At 61.8% G+C, this 19,807-nt stretch overlaps 1 protein-coding gene across 4 annotated transcripts; it reads right to left on the minus strand.

The window, feature by feature from the left end:
• Positions 1 to 19,548, minus strand: GGA1 (golgi associated, gamma adaptin ear containing, ARF binding protein 1). Of its 4 annotated transcripts, XM_040490889.1 has the most exons (18): positions 19,134 to 19,195; positions 16,151 to 16,331; positions 15,386 to 15,470; positions 14,101 to 14,176; positions 12,333 to 12,431; positions 11,143 to 11,266; positions 10,606 to 10,706; positions 9,837 to 9,917; positions 8,827 to 8,967; positions 8,667 to 8,748; positions 7,326 to 7,433; positions 6,436 to 6,588; positions 3,664 to 3,728; positions 3,046 to 3,212; positions 2,447 to 2,640; positions 1,417 to 1,586; positions 1,093 to 1,203; positions 1 to 999 (listed from the first exon to the last, which is right to left on the minus strand). In XM_040490889.1, exons 5-18 carry the CDS (start codon positions 12,414 to 12,416, stop codon positions 889 to 891), a joined length of 1,692 nt encoding a protein of 563 aa, XP_040346823.1. In that variant the 5' UTR covers positions 12,417 to 12,431; positions 14,101 to 14,176; positions 15,386 to 15,470; positions 16,151 to 16,331; positions 19,134 to 19,195; the 3' UTR covers positions 1 to 888. The 4 variants fall into 4 exon arrangements, with proteins under 4 accessions (XP_040346823.1, XP_040346825.1, XP_040346822.1 ...); XM_040490891.1 differs by lacking the exons at positions 16,151 to 16,331; positions 19,134 to 19,195 and adding an exon at positions 19,414 to 19,548; XM_040490888.1 differs by lacking the exon at positions 16,151 to 16,331 and having other exon boundaries at positions 19,134 to 19,353.
• Between the last annotated feature and the right edge of the window lie 259 nt (positions 19,549 to 19,807).

The raw sequence follows: 19,807 nt of genomic DNA on the forward strand, positions 1-19,807 counted from the left end.
AGGAAAAAGGACGTTTTATTTCCATAAATACTCCCGCTCTCACTCACACGCGGACCCCACTCTGTCCACAGACAGACGGATGGGCAGAGGTGAGCTGCCCACAGGAGGCCCCGGCAGAGGCCAGGGACTGAAGGGGACGCACCGGGAACCCCAGTGGCCCTGAGCCTCCAGCTGGGGCCACCCGGCTCTGGCGTGACCTTCGGAGGGCCAGCAGTCACAGCCCCCACAGCCCCGCAAGAAGCCTGATGGCCAAGGGGGCGGGCGGGTGGAGCGAAAGCCCCACGAGGAGTGGGGGACGGGTGGGGCTCCCCCAACCGGGCCCCCTGAGATGGTGACCACAGGGCCACTGAGAAAGAAAAGCAAAGAGAGTCAAACCACACAGCAGAGAGTGCAAAGAGCTGGGGGTGCAGGCGTCACCCCCCCGCCAGTCACCCGGTTCCTACGGAGGAGGCCTGAGCTGGTTCCCGCTCCAGCATGGCCCCCAAGTTATGGCTGGGCCTTCCCATAAGGCATAAGAGACGGGTGGGGATGACCCCACCCCAGGCTGGGGTCAGGGCTGGGCCTGAGGTCCTGGCCCCTGCCCGACAGCCATGCTTCTCCCCCATGACCCCAAGTCCTTCCAGGGCCAGACAGCCGTTCCCTGCTCTAGGCTCTCCCCTGTGGCCAAGGTCCCCAGCAGCGCAAACCCAGGCCCAGTCTTCGGCTGGGTCCATCTGCGCAGGGGAGGAGACGAGTAAGGAGAGGGCCGCAGGGGTGAGGGGAGAAGCACCAGGCCCAGGGGATGTCGCCGTGGGAACATAGGGTGTCCTAGGCCACCACGGCCTTCCCCCCGCAGGCCAGACAATGGCCAGTCCTGTTCCCCCCTCCTCTCCCCCGCCCCTCCCTGTTCTAGAGGCTTCCCCAGGTCTCAGGTGGGGGGAACTGGTCCACATCCCCCATCTCGTTGTAGGTCTGGTCGCCCATGGTGAAGAGGAGCTTGTAGCGGAGGCGAACCTTCTCCTGGGGCAGAGACAGTGAATGCAGAGGGTCAGAGTGAGAGAAGGGGCCACCCCCACCCCCACAGTGGCGCGTCGTCACAGCCGGGCCCCTCACCTTCTGGGGGTTGGCGAGAAGCAGGACCTGGGTGATAGCCGAGGGGTGGACGATGGGGTTAAACGCCGGCAGCTCCGTGCCTGAGGGCGGCTGCAGCTTTACTCTCATGACCTGCGGACAGCAGGGCGGGACGGGGCCCAGCTGAGCCCCCCGCTTCTTGTCCCCACCCTCTGAGGGACCAGGCCCAGTCTCCCTGCCAGCTCCTCTAGGGGGCCAGGGGCTCTGTCCTTGGGTTCCCTTCCATCCCCTGCCCCCCCACCGGCTGGCTCCCCATCCAGCCCCAGGTCACCCTGCCTTGAGAGGAAGGAGGCACGCTCCTGTCACCTTGGGAACAGCCGACTGGAAAACAATGTTGCGAATGGGCTGGGGGGCGGTGCTCAGCATGGACACCACCACCACCAGCACGTCTGAGCGTCCGGGCAGCGGGTCGCGGGCAAAGTGGAAGAGGACCCGGAAGCCATGCTGGTCATACACCGTCACTGGCAAGATGCTGCCTGGCAGGGGAAAGGGGACAGGGCGATGGGGGGTGGGGGGGGTGCCAGGCCCGAGCCCAAGCACGTCCAGCCGGCTCCCAGCAGGCACTCGAATCCACAAACTCAGGTCCTCGCCTTTACCCCGGAAGCAGTGGGGCCACGGGTACAGACCGGCACCCGGACGGGGCGGGCGAACTTCTACCGTGTCGGTGGAGGCAAGACACGCACGCCCCGGGCTGAGTGACGGCGGGGGATCCCTCAGGGCCGTGGGACCATGGCCCTGGACTGCTGGAGTGAAGGCCTATGGGTGAGCTGGAGTCAAGCTCTCACCGTGTGACTCTAACACAGTCACTCCGCTGTTCGGGGCCTTCTCTACTGGTAAGAGAGGGGCACCATCAGCCACTTCTTGGGGACGCTGAAGGGGTGATGCCCTCGGTCAAGGTGCACCCACAAGACGGACAAGGCCGAGACGACCGGCCAGTCTTCATCCGTCTGACCTGGGCTGTGAGTGGTCCCCAACTGCCCCTGGGCAGCAGAAGCTCGGACTTGGACCTACATCCTTATCCTGGCTCGGTTTCGTGACCTTGGAGAGACCCGGGACCTCTATGTCCTGGTCCTGCCTTCTTGGGGAGGGAGCACCCGGCAGCCAGCGTAAGGAGTCGTCTTGCCTGTGGAGGCCTGGACCGTGCAGAGCACGCTGCCCTCGCTCTGGGAAGGATGAAGCAGGGGGCCCGCGAAGGACAAGGGTCTTGCCCAGAGCTCCTCCCTGGGTCACGCAGTGGCACGCGCTCCCAACGGGACAACGGGGGTGGGGGGGGTGCTGCTGGGCGGCGTGCTGACCCGGCCCAACCTCGACCCGCTCGCACCCCCGGCCCACTCACTGGGTTTGATGGACTCCAGGGGCACAGTGATGTTGGCCAGCGACAGCTCGGTCGTCGTGGGCTGCTGCGGAGGCCCAGGGGGCTCGGGGGACGCCGCGTGGAGGAGGCCGGCGGCACTGGAGCTGGTTGAGCTGCAGTTGCTTTTATTCTGTAGGTCCCGGAGTGTGAGCCGGGGGGCTGGCTGCTGCTTCTCCCTTGTTGGGGGACGTGGCATTGGGGGGGTGAATCTTCGGGGGCCGAGAGATCAGGGGCACAGGAGAGGCCGGGCTTCCCGGCTGTCCCCGGTGGCCGGCTCGGAGGCCTCCCTGTCTCTCTGGCCTTGGTCTCCTCACCTTGGAACAGGCAGCTCCTGTCCCCCACCCCTGCCCGGTGGGACACGGCTCTGTGCTCCGCGGGATGGGCCCTGCACCTGCCTTGGGCACCGCTGCCTCCCTCAAGACCAGTGCAGTGCTTGGCACGCGGTGGTCCGTTAGCCACGGCTGCCCACGGGAGCACGCGGGCACCGGGCCTCTGGCCACGGGGCCTGGGAAAGCCCGGAAGCGGATGCTGTTGGGGGCGGGGGACACTCCCACCCCACCCCAGCCAGGCTGTGCCCTCACCACCGCACTTGTTGGGACTCCGGGGGCAGGGACTGCTGCAGGAGGGTCTTCCCCAGGAGGTCCAGGTCATCCAGACCGCTGCTCGCCGGCAGAGACATGGGTGCCGGGGGCTGGCTGTCCGCGCTGGGGACCCGAGGCGGGGCGGGGGGTTCTGCGCCATCAGACGACTGTTGGGCACACAAAGCACGCAGGTGGGTAGGGCGGAGCCGAAGAGGGGTCGGGGTCGCCTGGCGCTGCCCTGAGGCCCCTGCCCCTCCCCGCGGGTGACATCTGGGGAAGCAGCAGCAGGGAAGGGGACGACACTCCTGCTGGCCTGCGCCCGTCTCATGGGCCGGCCTGGTCTGCGGGGTCTACTCTAGAAACCAGCACGTTCCAGGGACCTTAAAGTCACCACCAGGAGAAAAGGAACGGGAACCTCATCTCATCTCAGCGCTGACTCGCAAGGAGAGCGTGTGGAGCTGAGGAGAGAATGCCTGCCCGGGGACCCCCAGGTCAGGACAGGAGCCTCAGCCCCGGGGACCCCCGCCCCAGGGCCCTCTTTCTGCACTGCCCGCTGCAGGCTGCCTGTCCCAGCCACCCTACCTCAGGATGGGTCGTGCTGGTTCCTGGCCCTCCTACCTGGAAGCTATTCCATCCAGCACCATCCAAGCCTGGGCCCGAAGGGGGTGTGGGATCGCTTAGGCCTGAAGGGAAGCGAGGCAGACGTAAAGGAGCTGGAGGTCTTCTGAAGCAAGGGAGCTGGGGGGCTGCGTGCTGGCCTGGGGTCCGTGGCTCCCGCCCTCCCCCCCGTATCACCCCAAGAGGCTCAGCTCAGACGAGAAAACCCACTTTCAGAGGGAACCGGCAGCAGAGCAGAAGCAGGAACCAAAGATCCTGAAGGCCCATTCCCCACGCCCACTTATGCTTCCACTCCTGCACTCTGAAGCCACCTCAACTACGGACGTCGGGACTTTTGTCTTCGAGGTCAGCCAGCGCCGGGGACCCAGGGGTGGCGGGAAGGGAGGACGGAGTGGGAGACGCCGGGGGTGGGTCCACGGGCAGGGGTCGGCATTCTGCCCCCACGCGGCCACAGCCTCCGAGCGCCAAGGGGCAGGCGGCGCCCCAGACTCTGAGCAGCCAGGCTGGGCTGGGCTGCAGTGTCCCTGGGGACACGGCTGCAGGGCTGAACGGGGGCAGGCTCTAAAGGCCCCATCTGCCCTGGGCGCGCCGACAGGGCTGGCCGGCTGGCGCCAAGGACAGCCGTGGGCCCTCTGGATGGCTCCGCTCATTAGCCTGCTGACTCGCAGAGGGCAGGGGGTCACCCACCCGGTCTGACCCGAAGCACGCCCTGGGCCAAGGCCGCCATAGGTTTTATCCACAGAAGACAAGTTGGCCCGTTGCCAGCGAATCCCGAATCGGTGAGGTGCAGCCTGAAGAGCTGAGAGGCACCGGCAAGGCACCGGAGGCTCTGATTGCCGGGCCTCTTCCTCTGGGCACACCTCTCCGAGAGCAGGGATAACCGAGCGGTGACTGTTGTCACACGCCTGGAAGCGTCGGGCACCTCAGACGCGGGGCTCACTCGATCCTCAAACAATCCTGACGAGTGCACGTGGGGCTGTCATCCCTCTTTCGGGGCTGACAAAGCGGACACTGAGGCCGGTGAGTAACCTGCCCAAGGCCACACAGCCGCCAAGTGGCAGCATCCGGCCCCGGACAGAACGTGGCCTCGCTGCTGGAGTCTGAACACAGCTCTGCCGCTTGGCCGTGTGACCTCGGGCGGGTGCCCACCTCCCTGGGCCTCATCTGTAAGACTTGAGGGGACCGTCTTGACTAATAAAGGAGACCGATGTGATGAAGTGCCTCAACAGTGGCGGACGGGAAGTCCCCGCTGCCTGCCCCGCCCCCACCCTTCGCCCTTCCTGCCACAAAGAGCCGGTTAGGACGAGCCCCCCCCGACCCTGTGGTCCCAGGGCTTCCTCTATTCCCCCAGGCTGGGCGGGTGCTGCCCTGGCCCTTCTGGTTCCTGTTCCCACATTTCCTTTCCCTTTGAGTAGAAACCAACAGATGCCGGAGGCTCAGAGCTCTGCTGAAGCAACTTGGGGACAGGAAGTACGAAGCACACCTTGCTTCTCGTGAGAAGGTGGCTTTGCGGCAGCCGCTCGCTGGGCCCGGTCCCGGCTCTGCTGGGGAAGTTGAGCCCGTGTGCACGCTGTCACCGGACCATCCTTCCCTCTCTGTAAGACAGGCCAGGCCTCCCTCTCCCTGAGGCACCCCCAGCTCAGAACGGAAAGGGGGCAGGCGGATGGGATGCGTACGTGGGCCCACGGACACGCTGTGGGCAGACCCCCTTGGAGAGGGCACCAGCCGCGGGGCCCAGAGGGGAGCTCGTCCTGCTCTGCCGTCCCCTCATCCCTGACGATGCACTTCCGGTCCTTATGTCCCTTTCCTGGCCGCCGAGCGGAGTCAGAGCAGCAAAGAGGCTCAGGGGAAGGCGTCAGAATCCGAGCGCTTCATCCTGACTCGCGTGCCCCCCTTTGGGCACGTCACCTAGCCTTCCTAAAGCCTTGGGAGCCGTCCTTTCGCGTCTGGAAAGCGGGGACGCTGGTGGCACCCACTCCCGTGGTGGGAGGAGGGTGGTCTGCGTTCAGACGGTGCGGCAGCAGGGGTGAGGGAAGCTGCTCGCCCGGCATGCAGGCGCACCGACGCTTCTGGTCCGTCGGGTCTGGTTTTTACCTCAGAACTGGCTCACGGTCTGACTCCTGGCTTCCAAGTCAGTTCCCTAACGTAACTTTCGAGGTTCTTTTGACAGACCTCAACCTCTCTCTCTCTTTTTTTTTAAGTAACTTCAGGGCCCTTGTGAAGAGGCTGTCACCGCGTCCTCCCGCTTCAAGCTCTCAGAGGGGGCTGTGCCGGAAGCTGGAATCCTGAGAACTGCCTGGCCGGCTGGGTGCCCCCTGCGTCCTCCCCAGGCGTGCGCCTGGTTCCCTGTGGTTCTGGAACCTGTAGTCCGGGACCAACTGGAGGCACGGGGCGGCTGGTGCTCTGGCACCGGCTTCCCTGGAGCTTCTGGAGCTACGGGGCCTGGCCTCTCTATCTTTGCCCCTCTCCCTCTCAAGTGGGGGGGGGGGGGACCATCTGCTGGGCGGCTCCCAATTCTAGGCTCTAACCTGCCGCGGAGACATCTCACCGGCTTTCCCTCAGGCCACCAGAGCCGAGGTGTGGCGGGTTTGGCAGAGGTCAGTTTAGAGGCTGGCTGGTCTCACCCTCTGACTGGAAGACCTGGTGACAACTCCTTAACTTCCCTGAGCCTCAGCCTCCTGGGCTGTGAAATGGGCTTAACGCCTACAACACCCTCCACGGGACTCGTGGGATCCAGGCTGCCTCACATGCTGCGGGCATGTCCCTCCTCACCCAGAGACATGAGCTCATCGTCGAGCAGGGAAACGGAGGTGCTAGGTTGCTCGGGGCTGGCCGGGTCACCGGGGCGGGCGGGCATGACTGGGTAGGTGGTGCCCGCGGGAGGGAGATCCAGGCCTGAGAGGTCCAGCAGGGCCGAGGTGCTCCCTGGGAGGAGAGGAGAGTCAGGCCCGTCCTGCGTGGAGGACGCTCAGGCTCTTGGAGGCCAGCCTGCTACCCCCCCTCCCCCCACCGCCACCGCTCACAGCCCTCCTGCTTCTTTCCCCCTCCTTGGCCAGGCTGCCCTGCCCCCGAAATCTGCCACCAGGCCCTTTCTCTAGCACAGGGAGTTCCTTCTGTCCAGAACCTATTCGCTCCTTCTCTCCACTTGGCGAACTGCCTCCCATCCTTTGAAGCCTCACTTACACGCGCCTGCTTCCGTGGTAGCGCCCACCCCCACTGCTCCCCAACTGGGCCCGTTCGAACCCTTTCTATGCGTCCCCAGGGCTGTCGCTTTACCCTTACTGGGGCCGAGCCTGCCACGTTTAGGTGTCAACCCCTCCCTCGCACCTCGTGGTAAGGAAACCAAGCACGGAGGGTGCCATCCAGCCCCGCACAACAGGTGCCAGATTTATCAAGTGAAAGAAAGGCCTTCCTTCTTCTACTCGTCCTTGCCAAACCCTGCCTCCCTCCCCCTCTGCCCCATGTTCACTTCCTCCCCCCACAGCTGCAGCCCTGGCAGAGACTCCCCCCAAGCTCTGTCCCTGGGGGCCTTCCTCATCTTAAGGGGCCAGGGTCACCCTGGCACTCCCAGCCCCCAGCTCTGGAGCCAGTGCTCCGCCCTGGGCTCTGTGCCGCTCCCGCCTGGCGGCCCCCCCGCCCCCCGCCCCCAGCTGTCTCCTCACCCGGAATGGAGCCCACTGAGGCGTCACCGTTGACCTCCTCGCCCCTCACCAGCTGCTTGTACAGGTTGATGACCTGGGTGAGGTTGTCGTTGGCCTGCAGGATCTCGGCTGGAAGGGGCAGGAGGGGAGACACTAGGCTGAGGGAACACGGAGGCCTCTGGGGGGAGAGGAGGTCCCTGCGTCTACTGCAGCCCTGGCGAGGGGCTGGGGCTGGGGGCGTCCCGTCTGCTCGACTCACTCAGACCCTCTACCGCCCGTCCTCGTCCACCGTCCCCACCACCCCGAACACGGCGGCATGCTCTGGCCTCAGCCTCCACACTGGCTCTGCCGTGCGGACGCCCCTCGCATCTCTGCGTGGCTTCGTTCCTTCCTGCCTTGGGGTCTTTGGAGCCCTTTCCTCACCCCCACTCCCCAGTCCCCTCCCTGCCGGCTGTTCTCCACGTCACTGACCACCATCTGACAAACGGTCACTGCCCGCTGCCTCTCTCCTCTCGTTGGGCTACAAGCTCCATGGAGAATACGGTTTTTGCCGATTTTTGTTTAAAAGATTTTAAAATAATCTCTACACCCACCGCGGGGCTCGAACTTACAACCCCGAGACCAAGAGTTGCATGCTCTACTGACTGAGCCAGCCAGACGCCCCTGGCGTTTGTTGATTTTAATCACTGCCGTGCCCCCAGGGCCTTCAATAGTGCCTGGCACAAACTAGGCCCTTACCAATATTATCCCTTTAGGGGCCAAGGCTTAGAGGAGTCTGGGCAGTAAGTCTCCTGGGCAAGGACCAGGTGCCTGGCACCTGGGAGGCACTCAGTGAACTCCCACCGAATCAAGGGCTAATATGGTTCCCAGACTGCTGCCCCAGAGACTGGCTGACATGGTAGCCGAGAATAAGGATGACAACCCGATATGTGGCTGTGACAGAGTCATGGGGCCCCGCGCTGGAACCGTTGAGGCCTGTGGGATTTGCCCTCAGTTTCTAGCCCTTAGCAGGGAGGGAGGCAGTATCCGGACAGAGTCCCTGGTCCACCCTGGCTCGGCCACTGTTATGCTCTGTGATCTGGGCAAGTCCCTTCCCTCCCAGAGCCCCAGCTGTGAAATGGGGACAATTCTTCCCCTTTCAGCTTGTTCAGCTCGTGGGCTTGAGTAGAGGCTTGGCCGGTAGGGTCTTATGACCATATCAGCCCCTGCTCTCCGCTTCCTCGATGTGGAGAAACCCAAGGTCGGGGCTGGAGGAGGCGGGGCCCCCTGGTGGTGGGTCCTGCCAACTGCAGATAATTAGCAAGTCCTGGGAAGGGAGCGGGGGAGGGGTCGGAGGGACAGGGCTGACCACCCAGCGCTCACCTAGGGCCTCATCATTGTCTTCTGTGTCACTCGCCAGTCGGAAGAGTGTGGGCCGCATCCGCTCACAGCGCTGGTACAGCTCCTGGGGACAGGAGGGCGGGTGGGTCAAGCCGGCGGGGACCTGGAGAGGGTGGGGGCTGGGCGGCAGAGGCAGGCATACCTTCATGAGGTCCTCACTGCTGCGGGCAGAGGCGCCGCCCTGGCTGTGGCTCATCACCATCTCCGTCAGTAGCTTCACGTTGTTGTTCACCTCCTCGATGGCACTCACCCGCTTTGAGATCTTCTCCATCCGCTTCTGGTCCTAGGGAGGCATCAGCCCCAGAAAGCCCAGGTCATGCCTGCTCTCAGCCAGGCACTGCCTACAGCACTCCAGAGTCTCCTGGCTCGGTGTGAGGTCAGACCCTGCCACGAGGCGCTCGTGCCCAGGCCAGGGCATTCCAGTCCAAGAAGACCTCTGCCGACCCTGCGCTCACGTCCTCTCCTCCTGCCGACGCCCTCAGGTCCCAGGCCTCTGCACGGGCCTGTCAGAATCTCCGGGGCCCTCAGACACCATCTCCAGTGACCCCACCGTCCCGTGTCCCTGGGCTTACCATGCACGCCCCTCCCTCGCGGGACGAGAGGTGGGCTCGCGCTGCGCCATGGGACACAATCACCCTCCTCGAAAGGGGCCACCCTTGACTTTCCCTGTGCTATGAGGACACGCAGCTTGCCCTTCAGAACACCGCCTAGGACTTCCTCCCTGTAGGTCTCTAGGCTGAAGCTGTGATGGCCTACCCTCATCAAATAAAAAAGTTTCAGCCCGTACCCACGAAATACGCATACTTGCTTGGATATTAAGTGCGCAGCGTTCCCTCTTTATGATAAGTAAACACATATGCATACGTTTCACTTAGCAAGGCCTGGTTTCTATTTCCTTATCACAGAAGAGGCAGTCAGCCTCGCAGAAGCCCAACCTGAGCAGGTCAGCTCAGCTGCTGGGACATTCTCCCCCCTACTCCGGTCCTGGCTCTGTCCCCTGGGGTCCCCCAATCTGTCAGCTCTTTCTTGGCTGTGACAGCCCTCTGGCTGGGTCGCCGCAGGGTTCCCGTAGGCGTACACACAACCCCACCTCGGCGGCCCCGCTCCAGTCCCCACTCTGCCTCCTCCCTGCACCGCGGGCTTGGCGATCACCTCCTGAACCATCTCCTTGATGAGTTTGTTGGCTGCTCGGAGGTCCTCGGGGTGGGAGCTCTTCAGCAAGCGGGCCAGCATCTGCAGGGACACGGGGGGCATGACAGTGACCCCAGTACCGGGCCTGGGGTCATGTGCCGGTTCCCCACTTCCTGGCTGTGGGACATAAGGCACTTATTAAGCTCTCCATGAAACAGTGAGCCTCCACCGACACCTGATGGGGTGGCCGTCAGGACAACCGAGGCATTGCATGCGAGTGCTCCCCAAAGAAGTTCTTGATGGATGGCACCAGATGTGGGAGTACCATCGTGAGGGAATCTTTCCCAAAGGATGTGCCAGAAACTCAACAGCACGAGCCCTCTGGGGGTTGGGACTAGGTGGATAGGAGCTTTTACTTTTTGTCTTACCTCCTCTGGGCTGTTTAATTCCTTGCCCGTGAGCACATGATTTCTTTAACACGAAGTTAATAAAATTATCATTGAAAAGGTCAAAGACAAAAATACACAAACTCCTGCCCAGCCTATAAAATGCCCTCAGACCAATCCCAGGGACACCAGACACGTTCTTGTGTTTATTAAATGCAGGGGCACCGGACGGGAGGTACTCAGCACACAGAAGTGCTGGATAAACCGTGCCTGTCACCCGCTGCATGACTGTGCTCAGCACGAGCCTCTGCTTCAGGGCAGGGCCTGGAATTCATGGCCGGGCCTGGAATTCATGGCCAAGTGGGCCTGAAGGTCCTCATCTCCCCCCCTCCCTGGAAGCTCACCTTAGACTTCTCCTCATCTTCAAAGATCACATTCTTGGGTCGTGGAGGAGGAAGGGGAAAGGCAGCATCATCTGGAAGCTTGGGGTCTGACTTCACGATCCCTGGAGTAGACGGTGGTGGGAAGGCCGTCAACCGTGCCCAGGGCCAGAGTGTGGAACGGAACTGGGCGGCGAGGGGGGAGCGGGGGCGGCCAGGGTAGAATGGAGGGTGGAGGACAGTCTCTCCTGCATGCTGGCTCTGGACTCCAGTGGGCCACGATCGGCTCCTGAACTACAACGTCAAACTGCGTGGTGGCACTTAGGCACCCACATTTTGGGGCCACTCCATGGGGACCACTCTCTGAGGGGAAGTTTGACCCACACTCACCTTCCCTCCACCCAACCTAGCTTCACACAGAGCCATAAAAAGGCCCCACAGCTCTATGTTCTTGAGAAGTTAAGGGGCAGAGCCATGACCTTGCTGCCAGAAGCTGCCGGAGCCCCAGCTCGGGGAGGAGGGAAGGGGGCACTGGTCACGGCCCCCCCTCTGGTGCCTCACCCTGCTTCTTCAGCATCTGGTAGGCCTCTGCAATCTTCACCTCCTCGGGCAGGCCGACCGTCCAGCTGTAAAGGAGCTCCAAGATCTTGTTCTTCACCTTCTCTGACGTCCGAGAGCCCAGGTACTTCAGAGACCGAGGGGAGGGCAGGCCTTTGCCGTCGTCCGGCCCCAAAACCTGTCGCCCCAACCCCAGCCGCAACCTGGCTGCCTCCCCAGGACTCCCTCGGGAGCCTCAGCCTGCAGGGCCCTTCCGTCCCACCCGGCCAGCCTGGCGGACTGAGCTCACCTCCTAGCTCTGCCGCGCACTAGCCGGGCCAGCCCTGAGTGTCTGTTTCCCCACCTGTCAGGTGGGGATGACGGCGGTGGCATCACGGTAAGGATGCAGGGCTGACGCAGGTAAGGCGCAGAGCCCAGCGCCTGCCTCCGGCAGGTCCGCTATGGCTTAACTCTGTGACCTCAGGAAGGAGCCACCTGGCTTGGGGCTGGCCAGGGAAGGGGCAGGTGTGGAACCGAGCTCAGCCCTGGGTCCCACACACAGTCTCTCTCAGCAGCAAACTAGGCTGAGGGAACTGGATCTCACACTAGTCGCCTCCTGGGAAGAGAATGGGGGGCCAGCTGGGACACTCAGCTGCTCTGGTCAGGAGAGGGGTGTGACAAGGAAGAGCACAGGGGGTGGGATCTCACCCAAGGGGCATCAAATATGCGAATGCCCTAAGGGAGCACGCCCCGCCCCAACCGGGCCAAGGCCATCAGCAGGCTCCGCCACTCAGATTTGGGTCCTCAGCATCCAAGGCCTCAAGGAGGCCACTCTTGAGGGGTGGGGACAGGGAGACCCTCCAGTGGAGACCCAGGTGGGGAGAGGTCACGGGCAGAGTGGCCGTGCGGGGGAAGCTGGCCCAGCAGCCGCGCGTTATGTCCTATGGTCATTCCTCACTAACCCTGAGCGGCCCCAAGAGTGGCTCCAGAGCCACCAGCCATCGGGTGGCCTGGTAGCCCTCCTTCTGGACACCCCGCTGTCCCGGACTCAAGGGTCTGTGTTTATGCCAGGCAGAGTTCCAACTGAGCAGAAGTGGGAACCCCAGTGGGAGCCCCCAGGATGAGGGCAGTCAGTTGCCTCCCACAGGGGGTCCTCCTTCCTCAACGCGCCCCCATTGATGGCGCAGGCCTGAGCTCAGGCTGGGAGCACCCACCTTGGGAGACACGACCTTGATGAGCTCATTGAGGAAGCGGAACTTGCCCACCTCATCGTGGAACCTCTTGCCGCAGCTCTTCATGCACGTTTCCAGTACCTGGGTGGGGGGAACCCCAGGGAGGGTCAGAGGAGGCAGCCCCCCCCCCTCAAACCATGACCAGGGCATGGAAGCCCAGGGATGGGCATTCGGAGGGAGAGAATGACTCCTGAGGACACGAGGCGGGGCGGGTGCCCTCGAGGGCCGGTGACAGCAGCATCGAGGGGGCCCCTCCATAGCCTGGCCACATCTGAGCACCACTTGTGAATGATTTTCCTATTATTTTTCTTCGGTAGTTAAAAAAAAATTTGTTTTTTAACATTAATTCATTTTTGAAAGACAGAGGGAGACAGAGCGCAAATGGGGGAGGGCTAGAGAGAGAGGGAGACACAGAACCCGAAGCAGGTTCCAGGCTCTGAGCTGTCAGCACAGAGCCCGACGCGGGGCTAGAACTCACGGACCGTGAGATCATGACCTGAGCCAAGTCAGCCGCCCGACTGACTGAGCCATCCAGGCGCCCCTTTGGTAGTTTTTTAAACTTCAACAGGCACCATTTACCTTGCCTTACAGTACATATCCGTGGAATCGTAGGACTAGCCCATAGTCGAGAAAACAAAAAACAAAAACAACAACCCTGTCTTGTTAAAACGAATACATAACCACTGAAAGAAAAACGTTTACCCTCTGAGGTCAGCCTTGCTTTATGGTGAGCTGCTATGTGGCCCGTGCCTGGGGGCCACAGACAGCGCACCCTCCCCACCCCCACCCCCCACTCTTCTGCTGACCTAGCTTCAAAAACTCTGGCCTGAGTCCAGCGTCAGCGCTTGAACCGCCTTTGGGGAGGACGGCACTGTCCTGGGGCTGGAGACCAGTGATGGGCTGAGTTAACTCTACAAGGCACCTGGGGAGCTTTACAGGCATGCAGATTCCTGGGTGCAGATGCCAAAGAAACTCAGATTCAGCAGGCCTGGGGGGGGGGGCCCTCATTCAGTAGGTTAACTGGCTCCCAGAGATCTGACACAGAGCTGGAGCAGGGAACCCGTGGGCCAGATGATCCTAAGGGGCTTCTTCCCCACGCAAGGCCTAACTGTGCAGGGCTGGGGTGGGAGGCTGTGAGCCCCTAGGGGCCAGCCCAGACCCCCAATCTAGGCCATTCTGCACCCTTCCCTTGGGCTCTAAAGAAGAGCCTGATGTGGGGGCGCCTGGCTGGCTCAGTCAAGAGTGTCCGATTCTTTAAAAAAAAAAAATTTTTTTTTCCAACGTTTATTTATTTTTGGGACAGAGAGAGAGACAGAGCATGAACGGGGGAGGGGCAGAGAGAGAGGGAGACACAGAATCGGAAACAGGCTCCAGGCTCCGAGCCATCAGCCCAGAGCCCGACGCAGGGCTCGAACTCACGGACCGCGAGATCGTGACCTGGCTGAAGTCGGACGCTCAACCGACTGCGCTACCCAGGCGCCCCAAGAGTGTCCAATTCTTGATTTCAGCTCAGGTCATGATCCCAGGGTTGTGGGACCGAGCCCTGTGTCCACGCTCTGCGTGGAGCCTGCTTAAGTGCTTAAGATTCTCTCCCTCTCTCCGCACGGGGGGCGCCCCCCCCCCCACCGCTCAAGCACTCTCTAAAAAACAAAAACCAAAACAAACAAACCAAAAACCTCAGTCTTGGCCTCCCTGGGGGGCCACCCACGTGGTCTGGGGACAGCCGGCACACCCTTTCTCCCCTTCTCACCGTCAGCGCCTGGATCGCTTCCCACTCCTGCGGTGACTGGATCTTGTGAGCCAACAGCCGGGTGGCAAGCGGGGGCCTGGGCGAGAGGAACAGCACAAAGCCCAAACGGCTGCAGCCCGAGGCAACCCAGGGGAGGGCAGCCACACCCCCCTGCTGGGAGCACAGCCCTTGGTGGCTTCGGTGGGGTAGATGCAAAGGCCCTGCCCCTTCTCCGACTGGAGAGGCCTGGAGGCTGTAGCAGGACAGGGCAGGGGCAGACAGGGAGTAGGGGCCAGGGACCCTCAAAAGGTATGAGCTCAGTCCCTTTCCTGGCGTTACCGAGAACTGTGAGCGGGAGAGGGGACCACGGCCTTCTCAAGGGTCCCGTCTGGGAGCAAAACATGACAATGTGCCATGAAGGAAGGGCGGACACGGCTCCCTGGGAATTTGAGGGGGCACAGGACGTTCTGCTGGGAGAAATCAGAGCACCTTCGCGGTGAAGGTGGTGACATCATCTGCTGGATCGTAAGAGGCCTGTCACCGGTGACGGCGACAACTAACACGGAGTGCTTATGATGTACGAGGTGCCTCACATGCATCTTCGTGCCCGACCTTCATTCCGGCCCTCCAAAGCAGGCCGGACTATCGCCCCCACGTGACAGGAGAAGGGACGGAGGCTTGCCCAGCTGACCCAGCCAACGGAGGGGCGGGATTCGCACCCGGGCGGCTGCACTCTGGATCACACGGGCCGCACCGTATGCGTGGCCTCCCGGAGCGGAGCGCCCGCACTGGTGGCGGTGCGGTGGAGGGAAAGCCGCGCTCCTCAAACTTCACCACCTGGGGAGCCTGCCAGCAAATCTACCCCAAGCCCTCTGCCAGTCTAGTCCCCCCGTCTGCGCACAGCCCCCAAAGGGGCGTTTTTGACAAGTAATTCTAACGCAGGCGGTTCTCGTTCTTCCTGGAGCAAAGGGCCTACTGGCTTCCTCCCAGCTGGGGAGCACGTCCCAACAAAGCTTTGGCCGGGGCTCAGGGAGGTGTGGGCTTAAGGCCAGGACTACCGTTTCCTTTGTGGGGAACCCGAGTCCCCTGGGCCTCAGCTTCTCCACCTGTAAAATGGGTTCGGTTAGCGGGTGGCCCACAGGTGGTACAGAAGGACCACTACCATCGTTCACTTGTGAGCACATTAGGAATGGAAGCGGAGTCTCGACCCACTGAGGTCTCTGCCCGGGGGCCAGGGTCTGGCGTGGGCGCCGCAGGTGCGGGGCAGATTCTGTTGCGTAGGTGAGCAAAAGAGGAGGCCACCTACCCCTCAAAGTCCTCGTTGAGCTGTTCGCAGAAGCCGTTGATGCTGGCCCAATTCAGCTCCTTGTTCAGGGGGTTTGTGGCTCTGTCTGTAGGAGAGAGGACCGTCGTGGCCTGGGGGAGGCGTCCCTGCCTCTCCCACTTCCTCCTCTGGCAAGACAGTTGGTCAATAGGGAATAGAGGGGATGACCGAACAGGCAAAAAGAGTCCCCTTGACCTCCTGCTCCAATAGCTTCAAGACCTGAGGGATGATGTTTCAGCGGCATCAACGGACAGATGAGCTCCCGTCCACGGGCTTTTCCTTGCAGCCTTTCCCTGAATAGCCCCACTTTTAGAGATGGTGCTCAGGGGCTGTTCCCCTACTCCCTAGTGCCCCCGCCTCTGCAGCTGCACGTCTGTCTGCCTACCTGACTGCACCTCCTCTAGTTCTGCTCCTGAAAAGTATTCCCACAATTCTCAGGGAATTTATACTCAGATCCAGAGGTTAAGGGGGGGGGGGGGGGGGCCCCAGTTTTCCCCTCAAGGAGCCATGGGGCTGGGAAGTGAGCCAAGGGAAGCTAGGTTCGCAATACAGCGTGACAGAGGGAGGCAAAGGAGCCACGAGCAGGGGACTCGGGTTGGGCTCGGGGCCAGGGAGGCTGCCCGGAAGAGGCAACACTCAAGCGGGAGCTAACCGGGCCGGGGGGGATGGCATGCCTCGGAACAGCACGGGGCCGTATGTGAGGGGGAGAGACGCGGATCACTGAGCACAGGGCAGAGCGTGAAGGACCTTGGAAGGAGTGCGGCTCAGGTATCGCCTCCTCCACGAAGTCTTCCCTAACCCTGGCTCCTGCCCAGGGTGGCCCTGCTGGATCCGCTCTCTCTTCTTTGTCCCCCAGCTCTGACCTTCATCGTGGGCCCAAGCTGCTGTCGCACCGCATCCCAGCCTCTTGTGCACACGCCCATTTCCCCTTGGCAAACGAAGGAAGGAGGACTCAGCAGCCGGCACAGGTTGTGGGGGAGTCTGAGTCCAGGGGTGGGTAGTGGCCGGGAAAGGGCAAACAGCTCGACAGGAGGGGGCGACACACAAGCCCAGTCGCCTCCCTGACACCCAATGCCGGTTAAAAAACAATCAAGTAGGTCACGTAACTTCCCTGAACCTCTGTCTCCCCATCTGTAAAGCTGGAGCGAAAGGTGGACCGATTTCGATGACAAAATACTTTACGTAAGGTGAGAGCTGGATCTCCACCACCTACCTCCCCGGAGCCGGTCTCTAAGCTTCACCCTCTCTGGCCTGTTCTGCCTCAAGCCTGATACTGAGCAGGGGGTGTGGTGGAAACACAGCCTAGGAGGTGGGACAGAGAAGGATCTGTGGCCAGAAGGAGGCTGGGACCCAACATGTGGTGCCTGCCCGCTTGGGTCCTATGCTGTGGTGGGAGGTCGAATTCTGGGATCCCGGCGCCTGGCAGTATTTATTCACTTGGTATTTATTCATAAATATTTTGAGTGCTGGGGCCACAGGAGTGAACAAGGCAAGATCCCTGCCCTCCTGGAGCTGGCAGCCCAGCAAGAGAAACACCAACTACTCAGATAAACAAACACATAACGCTGTATACTCTTGTGAAGTATAAAGAAACTCAAGGCAAGGAGAAGGTATAGAAAGTGTTTTGGGGGGGAGGGGCTTCTCTCTCTGGGAGAGCTCTCAGAGGAGGTACAGCTGAGCAGAGATGTGAAAGAAGCATTTTCTCTCTGGACAGAAACCTCTGTTCCAGGAGCCTTGCAAAGCCCTCTAGTCCCTCAGAGAAAGAAAGCCCCTGTTGACCACCCAGGAATAACCATCACCCCCCCACCAAGGGAAAGTGTGGCTGTCTACTCTGTCTCCCGCCCCCCCCCCCCCAACATGGCCAGAGGCTGGGGAACACCAGTCTGGAGTTAGAAAGATAGAATGGGGTTAGAGCTGGCCCTCTCAATGACATCTGCCCGGGGGACCCTAAAACAGGAAGTCTTTTAAAAATGTCAGACACATGAGTCTGAGTGAGGACAGAGAAGCTAGTTCTAGAAACTGTCCTGAGTCAGAAGCCAGTGAGGAAAAAGCGGTGGCATCATGAGACATCAGCTTTCTCCCTTGCATCTGGCTCCGAGTAAGAGCCGCTGGGTCCAAGGAGAGCTGACCAACCTCGCTGGCCTGAGCCCCAAATCCCCAGCAGGCAGTAAGGGAGAACAGCCAGGGAAGGCAAGGGGGAAGTGTTTCACAATAGAGCATGACTGTCCCCTGTCACTACACAGCGGTGACAATACCGTCGTTTACCTACAAGAAGCTACTCTTTACCTCCAACCACTGCAAGGGAAGAGCTTACAATTTTGCTAGTGCAGAAAGAGGAAGAAAAAGAGAAAACAATCTTGGCCTCAGTCTATTAGAGTCCAGCCCTACGGCCAAACCCAGGGGTCCTGGCTCCTGTTTCTCATATCGGACTCTTTCTGGACTCTCGGAAAATCCTGTTCTTTGCTAAACATGAGACAGTTCTGCATCACCCTCAAGTCCTGAGATATGTCGGACCTGTCAGCCAGGGCCCTGCCCGTCCTCCCAAGTTGCTGCTGACACTTGGGCGTTCTGGAACAGTCTCCACGGCCTCTGAGTGCCTCCTCTCCATGCCCTCCCCCTCCACTGGCCAGACGGGACTCTGAAACACGCCTGGAAATGCTGTTGTTCTGGGGCCAACCTCAGAGTTCAATTCTGCTCGAGACTGGCTCAAAAAGGGCTGGCCATGACCCCCAACCACCCTGTGCAGCTCCCTGGTGTGCTGGGGGCCAAGGGGCTGAGCTGAAGGTAGACCGAGGTCTCCCTGAGGCCCTGGCAGAGACGCAGCCCAAGGAGAGGGAAGACTTGGGAGGGAGCGGTCACTAGCCTAGGGAGAGGGAGTCCAGTAGGAAAGCTGTGAGAGCTGAGGAGCTCCATCAGCAGTGTGGGATAGGGAGGTCAGGTGGTTATGGAGATTCAGAAGCCTGAGAAGCCACAGAGAAAGGGGTTCAGGGGCCTCTGGAGGAAGGTCGCAAGAGCTGGGAAGAGTCTTGGGTGGAGGTACAGAATCTGAGGGGCTGGGCCGAGGCTAGTGATACAGAGCTTGATAGTACTTCTGGAGTCTCAAACGGGACCCTGTCCAGCCTATAGGGTTTGAAGGTTTCTCGTTGTACGGCCAGAGCTTGGAGGATCAGATGGGCCAGTGAGTCCTCCCCTCCTGGGCGAGGAAACGAGCAAATCTGAGAGGAGCTGCAGACTCAAGGAACGGCTAGGAGGGAATCACGCCATGCAGAGCCAGAGTGGACGATCTGGGGCCCGCGGAGAGTAGGAGCCCTCCCACCCGGGTCTGAGTTGCAGCCTTGGGGGCCGCTGGCTTGCTCCCTCCCGGGCCCAAGAGAATGGCTCGGAGGGCCCGCTCTTCAGGGGAGAAGTGTGGGCCTCGGGGCTTTGGGGACTACAGTCTCCGTCCTGGGGGTTCTACGGACAGAGCCGGGCGCAGCTCACTGCTCCCCGAGGGTCCCGGCCCGAGGATCGGATAGGTGGGCGGCGCCCGCTCCCAGCGACGGTCCCCGCAGCTGCCGGGGGTCCTCCTTCGCCCCAGGGTCGGAGGGACCGGCTCGGGGCGCCGCCTCTCCTGGGCCGGAGGCGGAGCGTGGGGAGGGGGCGCCGCGTACCCCGCCCCCGCCGGGAAGGGGCCCGCCTCGTGCCCCCGGTTCCGGTTCCGGTCCGGCCCGCGCCCCTCCCGGACACTCACTGATTCGCGCCTCCAGAGTCTCCGGCTCCATCGCGGGCTCCATCCGCCACAGGCCCCCAGCCTCGGCACCGCCCCCCGCCCCCCGCCGCTCTCGCGGGACCTCCTCGGCACCGCCCTCCGCCGATTAAAGGGGCAACGTCCGCCCGGACTCGCGGGAGCGGCGCACAGGAGCGCTCGGCACCATAGAGACTCGTACGAGCTCGCCTAGAGCGTCACCTGCTCTCCCAACCCCTCCCCCCCCCCGGTGGTGTCTACGTCGCGGGCGGGACCCGACGCCCGCCTTCCCGTTCCCGGCGCTCAGGCGGGAGAGGAAGCGGAGAGAATGGGGGCTGAGAGCTGCACCATGGTAACCCCACGGGACGCTCTAACTCGTTCTGCGTCACGAAGATGCCCGTGACGGCTTCCGGAAGAATGCTCTGCGGCCATGTTTCTGAGGGGCTCTGAGGTCACTTCCGGAACCCTCACTGCGTACTTCCGCTTATATGGAAAGTGGGTGGGTCCCTTAAAAGGGCAATGACGGACACTGGCCGCTGGGAAAAGCAAAGTTTGTTGAGTGCTTACAATGTTCCAGGCATTTTCTAAGCACTTTTTATGCATTAATGTATTTACTCCCCCCACAACAAACCCACGAGCCAGATAGTTTGAGGTCACACGAGTGGCAGAGCCTCAACCCC

Source organism: Herpailurus yagouaroundi, unplaced genomic scaffold, assembly GCF_014898765.1.
Source record: "Herpailurus yagouaroundi ecotype Mexico unplaced genomic scaffold, PumYag 182, whole genome shotgun sequence".
In the NCBI taxonomy this organism is placed as follows: domain Eukaryota; kingdom Metazoa; phylum Chordata; class Mammalia; order Carnivora; family Felidae; genus Herpailurus; species Herpailurus yagouaroundi.

What these genes read in the sequence shown, in the direction of transcription:
- GGA1 (XM_040490888.1), bottom strand. Translation starts at nt 19,176, where the DNA reads ATGGAGCCCGCGATGGAGCCGGAGACTCTGGAGGCGCGAATCA. An exon ending in AAGATGAGGAGAAGTCTAAG is followed by an intron (nt 9,918 to 10,605) that starts GTGAGCTTCCAG and finishes GTGTCCCTGCAG; the next exon opens with ATGCTGGCCCGCTTGCTGAA. An exon ending in GAGTCCCAACAAGTGCGGTG is followed by an intron (nt 2,641 to 3,045) that starts GTGAGGGCACAG and finishes TCCCCCAACAAG; the next exon opens with GGAGAAGCAGCAGCCAGCCC.